Here is a 7,315-nt window from a genome sequence, read left to right on the forward strand (position 1 = left end):
ACACCACCACAGACCACACACGCACACACCCATGTAAGCTCGCTCCCAAATAGCACACTATAATTGATGAAAACCGGGCGTAAATCTCACTAATTTCCTACCAACAAGCACCTGCGGGGCTGCAAATGTGAATAACATGATTGGTACTCGGAGGCCAGAGCCCAGAGCCATCAATGGGCAACTCCTGATCTCAGCACATGCTTTGCCTGTTCTCACTTTGTAGCTTGTTGTCCGTTTTGACAGAATGATAATCTGCCATTTGTGTTTTTTGGTGTATGTACTTATATTGTACTTCTCTTAGATGACATTAGGGATGCAAACCTTCAATTTCTCTAAAATAAAATGAGAACCGCTAGTTTCAGAGTATGCCGCTCTGGTTTTCTTGATGCCTGTTTGACTCTTTCCACGTGAAGAAAATCACCACGGACTAGCTAATCTCTTTTCGTGATACCCATATCACATATTGCTTAATTAACTTCTACTAAGTACCATAGAAAATTTGGATTAATATACTCCTATAGAAGTATACTTGAATTCCATAGTGCCGTGTGATGCCATATTTTGCCATTGCTTTGTTATGTGCATTTACCAGCTTAACAGTTACTAAATATTTTCTTTTTTGCTGTAAGCTGGAATACGGCTCCTAATTTAGCATCGATGCAACTATTAACGTTTTGACTGTGATGCTTATTTCCATTGGACAGTGGGAAGTTGCTTAATGTCCTACAGATCCCGATGAGTGAGATATCTGATCAAGCTGTGGAAAAGTACGCCGAATGCTTTCCTGCCCTAAGCGTGTTGGACATCAGCAACTGTCTGAAAATCACGTCGAGAGGCATCGAAGCAATAGGCCGACACTGCAAGTCGCTTGTTCAACTGAAGAGGAACATGCCTCCTCCACCGCCTCCTCAAGGCAACAACGCAGCGCCTATTGTGGTTGAAGATGAGGCCTTGGCAGTTGCGAATACCATGCCGATGCTCAAACGACTAGAGCTTCCATATGGTTTGTTCAGTGATATTGGCCTTGATGCTATCCTCACCAAATGTCCTCTGCTCTGTACACTCGACATACTTGGCAGCTTGAACGTCAGGCTTGACGGTGACATTGAGGACAGGTGCTGCGCTCTCGAGTCATTCAGGGAGCCATGGGAGCCTGAGTACGCCGAATACTCGAGCAGTGGCGGCGATTACGAGTATGATGACGCTGACAGCGATGGTTGACTTTATGTTTTACACAAGATTCAAAGCGCGCAACTACAGGTGTTTTGGGTTTATCTGATGATTCGTACTAGTGGTGGCTGCACTACTAGCACTGCCCTTCACTTATCCGTACCAATATTTATATTACTGAAGAACTCATGATGTGGAGAAGCAAACTGCAAGCTTCCTTTTGTTAAACTTAGTGTCTGTCTTCTGAAGTTATTTCTCCGCAGCTGCGTTGTTGATTGTGTAGATTGTTGCTGCAATGTTACATGGCAAAAACATGATGAGCTTGTTTGTAATTAAGTTATTGCTTGGCAATCAGAGTACAGATTGTTACAGCAATGTTACTTATACTTCGAATTAATATATTCTAGGATTGAAAATGCTGGCCTTCACTTGATGGTTATGTGAACTTTGTCAATTCTGCATTTCTGCTTGATGTAGCCAGAGTTGGGTTTGGTGCCTTGCATGACCAAACGTCTTTTTGGACTGAGTTTTTCTCCTCTAAGCCAATTGTTACCCCTTGTGGCATCCATTATAACTTTATAAGTAAACTTTTTTCATACTACTAAATTATGGACGGAAGTGGAGGAAGAAAACAAGCCAAGCAATTTCGAAGTACAAACTTGCCAACTTGGAGAAAGAAACAATTGACCAAAACATGAAAATTGCAAGTTCAGAATTTAAGAAAATTCAAAATTTAGATTCAAATATTGGCAGGGGTCGCGCGAACGCATACCCCCTCTACCACAAATTATGACGTCCACTCTCCCCCAAAGGGGAGATGGTAAGCCAGCGCATCCACTAAGTGCAATGTGGACCGCTAGCTTAGGCCATGACCCTTCTTGATCAGCCATAGACCCCGTCCAGGTAAGTAAGTTTTAAGGTTGCACCTTGCCTTCTTTTTATAGCGAGAGATCCGCTGCAACATCATCAAACAAACGATGTGGTACTAAACCAGAGGAGGTCCTGACCTTCCGTGTAGTCTGCTGGCTTCGGGCCGACGAGTTTGAACAAGACAAGGCCTATGGGCCGTCTAATTTGTCAGGGCCCAGTTTGAGGCTTTTGCAGTCGCTGCCGATTGTCACGAGGAGTCCAGGACCAATCAGAGAAGTGCGTAGGTGGCAACTCTGTCACACCAACCACCTCTCGTTTCCACCGGAGAAAGTGAGGAAGACGGCGGCGGCGGCATGGTGATGTGGGTGTTCGGCTACGGGTCCCTGGTCTGGAACCCGGGCTTCGCCTACGACGCCCGCCTCGTCGGCTTCGTCAGGGACTACCGCCGCGTCTTCTACCAGGGTAACTGACTCGCCCGAACCTTTCGCAGTTCTCAGGACCTCTCCCGTTGACCCTTTGATTGAGTTTTCTTCTTGGGCTGGCAGGGAGCACGGACCACAGGGGCACGCCGGAGTTCCCAGGGAGGACCGTCACGCTCGAGCACCAGCCCGGGTCGACATGCGTACGGCACTCCTCGACTCTGTTCTCCACGCTCTCTTTTCGTGTCATGGCACTCGCAAGCAAAGAACAACCTAATTTAGGATGAACCGCTACTCTTAGTTACCTGGATTTTAGTTCCTTCCTGTCAGTGAGTTATAGTTGGTCAGTCATAAGATGCTACACTATTGCTTGATCTGATTATCAGACAACGATTTTATTAAGTGACTGAGGTCATCCTAGGAGAAACATACTGTATATACTAACACCAAAAGCAGTTTCGTGATCTTTAGACAGCTAGGTTGAAATGGTCAGTCTTAGCTGCTCTGAGTTATCTCAGAGAAAATATAAAAACCTAGAATGGGTTTAGTAAATCCGTAGCCACCTGTGAATATCTTTGCATCCCTCCATATTGTTATGTTATTCTCTATCTGTACCATCTTCGTGGTGATCTGGCATCTCCCTGCTAGAATTGATTTTACATGTGAATTTCTGTTGTACAAATGCAGTGGGGAGTTGCTTACAAAATCTCTAAGGAGCAAGATAAGGAGACAGCTTTGGAGGTAAACACAGGACAATAACAGAGTATTCAGATATGTTTTGTTCACCAATGCTGTACTTGTTAAATGTTTACGCACTTGTGCACAATTACTCCATGGTTGGAGTAATTCTGCTTTTTGTTGCCTGTTGTAGTGGATAAATAGTTATGACCTAAGAAAAGCAGCATATTAATTGAAAAAAAATCGGATGATGTCTTTGTCTAGATGGTACTAGTAGCAAGACCAGACTGAGTATCGAAGTAATAATGCCTTTCATCAGTGTTCGCATATACGAACCTTGAGTTGCTTACCTTTCTTCTGCTGGCTATTTACCTTCAGATTTATGTTGCAGTATCTAGAAGTAAGAGAGAAGCAATATGATGAGAAGGTTTACCTTGACTTGTATACGGTAAGATATGAGTATAACCTACCGTACTTTGATTTATTTCTCTTGTTCCAGAATGTTCAATGTGTAATTACTGATACATTTTAATATGTTCAGGACTCTTCCCCCAAAATACCAGCAATCCAAAATGTGATGGTGTAAGTGGTTTTTAAGTCTGAAAATGAGCTATTTGCACAACTCTTTTGTAAAAAAATCTGATGCCAGTTCTACCTACAGGTATTTAGCTACAACAAATAAGGAGGCCAACGAAAACTATCTGGGTCCTGCTCCATTGGAAGAAATGGCCAAGTAATGCACCTCTTTAACATAAGCATTATTTTGTTTGAGCTGAAAGTGTGCTTAATTTCTATGATAAACTGTGGCTCCCGCCATGTTCAGGCAAATCTACCTTGCTGAAGGCCCAACTGGACCTAACAAAGAGTATTTGTTCAAACTTGAGGATGCGTTGAACAAAATAGGTAAGTTCGCCATTTATGTTTTCTTTTCTTTCTCTAAAAGTGCAAATTTGTTCATCAGTTATGTGTTCATGACAGGTGTTGTGGATCAGCATGTTCTGGATTTGGCTAAGGCTGTGCGCGAGTATTCAGACGACATGTTATCTAAGTAAAATATTGCATTTCGCCCTTTCATTTGCTGGGTGAAAACTATGAAGTTAGGAGTGATTGTTGCGAACATCTTTTTCTCTTTTCTGTAATAAGTTATGAACTGACTGAGTTGTGAATATATTCATGTCCATTCATAGATGGAAGTATAATATTCTCACTGAAGACTTACATAAGGGAAATGAGAATGAGGCATTATTATTCCTTCCTTTTATTTTCGATGAAGGAATTCAGAAAAGTAGAATGAGCCAAAATCATTGAATTCTTTCGCTACAACTACGTTCTGTGGATGTAGACTCGCACATTTCCTTCATTTGCAGTCTCCCAAAAGCCATGCCCCCACACAATTGTATCATATACATGTCTGGTAATATATGACATATATCACCTTATTTTTGATCATGTTGTAATACGCGGCCAATAGTGTACCCCAATATATGCAAAAAAAAAAAAAATCATGTTTCCATGTGTTGATAAGTCATATTTGCAGCGAGTGGAGTAATGTGGTTGCTCCTTTGATGGCTTGATGCCCTCATTGTCTAGTTCAGTTATCTGAATGTTCAGAGAAGCTAGCTAAATGCAGAGGATATCATTATAATCTATCTTCTTGAGTGTCCAAATTTGTGATGGACCAATGATACTAGAAGGAATCACGGAGTACTAGATGATTGGTGATGAAATCTACGGCACGGAGTCGCAGACGGTCTTGACGAAGGTGATCCTCTGCCGGCGCAGGTTGTACATGACCTGCATGTTCTGCTGCTGGTAGTTGCCGAGGATGGACACCCCGTCCGTCTTGCCCATCATGAGGCACATCATCCCGCTCTCCCTGTCCTCCACGAACACCTGCTCTTTCTCAAACCTCACCCAGTCCCCTTCGAAGGCCATGGACACCGGCGGCGCGTACACGCGGCTCATCGGCACCCCCTCCGGCAGGATGAAGCAGAGGTCCAGCCCCAGGTTCGACCCGGACCCGCGCGGCAGCCTGATCTCCTCCTCCAGGTCGTCCACCAGCTCGTTGTACAGCGACTCCTCCAGGAACGTGATCGTCGACGCGATGTCGATGATCATCCCGTACGCGTCCGGGCCCGTGCCGCCGCCACCGTCCCCGCTGTCGGACACGGGAGGAGACGCCGCCACGCTTGAGTTGGACGAACCGGGCGTCGTCGCGTTGTTGTTGCTGCTGCTGCTGCTGCTGCTGCTGCTTCGGACCATGGTCATGGCCCTGTCGCCGATGGACAGCCCGTCGAGGTTGAGGTAGTAGTAGGACGGGTACCGCGGGTTGGTCGTCATCGGCACCACGACCTTGTCCGACGCGTTGCGCACGGCGGTGGCGTCGGCGCCGAGGACCAGCCTCCCCGCGCTCCTGGACACGGGCGGGGGCAGGCAGTACATGAACCTCCGCACCGAGAGCTGGGACACCAGCGAGAGGGGTCCGCGGCCGAGGCCCACGACGCCTGACACCTGCGCCGGCGGGCCGCCGGCGCTGGAGCTGCTGCAGCCGAACACGACGCCGCGGAACACGTCGTCGCCCATGGCCAGCCTGTCGACGGCCAGGGTGCCCCTCGTCGTCGCGTTCCCGCCGTACGTGTAGGTGTACTGGCACACGTCGTCATCGTCGTCGCCGCTATTGCCGCTGTTGCCGCAGCGGTGGGTGTCCAGCTCGTCGCACGTGTCGCTGTTGCACGGCACGACGGCGTAGGTGGTGGAGGCCACGGGGTTGAACACGGGGTCCCGCTGCTTGTAGCACTTGACGCAGGGCTGGCACTGCGTCCAGATGAGGTCGCTGGCTGTGTCGATGGCCGCCGTGAAGCTGTGCTGCGGCGTGCCCATGCCCAGCGTCACCAGGTACTCGCCGCCGGCCGACAGCACCGGGGCCTCGGCCACCACGACCTTGCGGTTGCGGGACGGGGACACGCGGGGCATGATGCTGGCCAGACGGTCCCGGCTGCGCTGGATGGCGCGCCGGAGGAGCTCGTGGTCGGTGAGGTTGAGGTTCTCGGTGTCCAGGGCGTCAACCCGGGCGAGCTCGAGGTGGTAGGATTGTCGCGGCAACGGCAAGCAGTGCGCGACCGGGAGAAGGAGGAGGGCGAGGAAGAGTAGCGGTGGTATGGCGTCCATGACGATGTATGGCGGACTGGCATGCACTAGGACGTACGACAAATTGCGTGTGCGTGCTGGTCACCAGTTTAAGTAGATCATGCATGCAGCGGTAATTATTTGATCCGTGCTTGTCTGAAGGCACACAGAAAGGCAGTGAATGAAAGGTGAACTGGTTGAGGGTAGCATCGCTTCATATCCTTGTGTTCTTTGCACGTGTGATTTTATTAGTTTCTACTTTCCTCTCTTTTTCTTTTTGCAATTTAGCACTAGACTAGATGGTAATTGAGTGGTTAGCTAGGAAATAAACAGATCTTGGATGTACAAATAGAGCCAGTGATTAACTGTAGCGTGATGTAAGTGTTTGGCCGCCTTGTTTGGTATACTACTGTATTTGGACCATTTCTAACAGCAGCGCCAAACTGCGACGTCCTATTTCACGTTTAGGGTGTGCGGCATCGACGTCGTTTATGGCGCGGACGCGGCTGCTACTGATCCATATGCCCAAAAAATACTGATGCCGGATGCGAGCAGTTTTTCTGAGTCGTAAAAATGGCCTATGGTGGGCGGCCATCAAACTTTGTATATACTCCCTTCTTTCCAGGGCTTAAGGCGTAAAATTTTTTCTGGTTTTTAGTCAGGGCTTAAGGCGTGAGACAGGAACGATCGATCTCTTTCCAATATTACCCCTGCGATCCACGCCCAGGCGCACGCGAACGGCCCCGCCTTCCTCGTCTCCCACGCGCTCGGTTTCGTTCTCCTCAACTCCTGCGCTGAGAGATTACTGCCGTCGCCCCCCATCTTGTCATCTGATCTTGATCTCCACCGTGCAAACTTAGGCTGATCCGTCGCACATCGTTTTGCCCAATCGATTTTCATCTGATTCCTCTCCGGTTGGGCAGCAAAATTTGCCATGGATCGACCTCTAAAAAAATCGCTGAGAGAGAGGGAGCAGGTCGACGAAGGAGGCGGTAGGAGGGAGAAACCAAAGAGGTTACGCTGCTCATGAGAGAATTAAGGAGGTGGCCTGG

The 7,315-nt window shown here is 48.1% G+C and overlaps 2 protein-coding genes and 1 non-coding gene across 3 annotated transcripts; 1 reads left to right on the forward strand and 2 right to left on the reverse strand.

Moving 5' to 3' along the window:
- Nucleotides 1-1,919: 1,919 nt before the first annotated feature.
- LOC124679831 lies at nucleotides 1,920-2,081 on the reverse strand. The gene has a single exon (XR_006995262.1). It is a non-coding gene; the product is annotated as a U1 spliceosomal RNA (small nuclear RNA).
- A 248-nt stretch (nucleotides 2,082-2,329) lies between these two features.
- Nucleotides 2,330-4,388, forward strand: LOC124674619 (gamma-glutamylcyclotransferase 2-3-like). Its single transcript, XM_047210662.1, has 8 exons — nucleotides 2,330-2,502; nucleotides 2,586-2,662; nucleotides 3,147-3,200; nucleotides 3,529-3,585; nucleotides 3,679-3,719; nucleotides 3,799-3,870; nucleotides 3,961-4,040; nucleotides 4,116-4,388. Exons 1-8 carry the CDS (start codon nucleotides 2,394-2,396, stop codon nucleotides 4,187-4,189), a joined length of 564 nt encoding a protein of 187 aa, XP_047066618.1. The 5' UTR covers nucleotides 2,330-2,393; the 3' UTR covers nucleotides 4,190-4,388.
- A 477-nt stretch (nucleotides 4,389-4,865) lies between these two features.
- On the reverse strand, nucleotides 4,866-6,305 carry LOC124674151 (aspartyl protease 37-like). The gene has a single exon (XM_047210187.1). It carries the CDS (start codon nucleotides 6,303-6,305, stop codon nucleotides 4,866-4,868), a length of 1,440 nt encoding a protein of 479 aa, XP_047066143.1.
- Between the last annotated feature and the right edge of the window lie 1,010 nt (nucleotides 6,306-7,315).

The sequence above is a fragment of the Lolium rigidum genome, chromosome 7, assembly GCF_022539505.1.
Source record: "Lolium rigidum isolate FL_2022 chromosome 7, APGP_CSIRO_Lrig_0.1, whole genome shotgun sequence".
NCBI lineage: Eukaryota > Viridiplantae > Streptophyta > Magnoliopsida > Poales > Poaceae > Lolium > Lolium rigidum.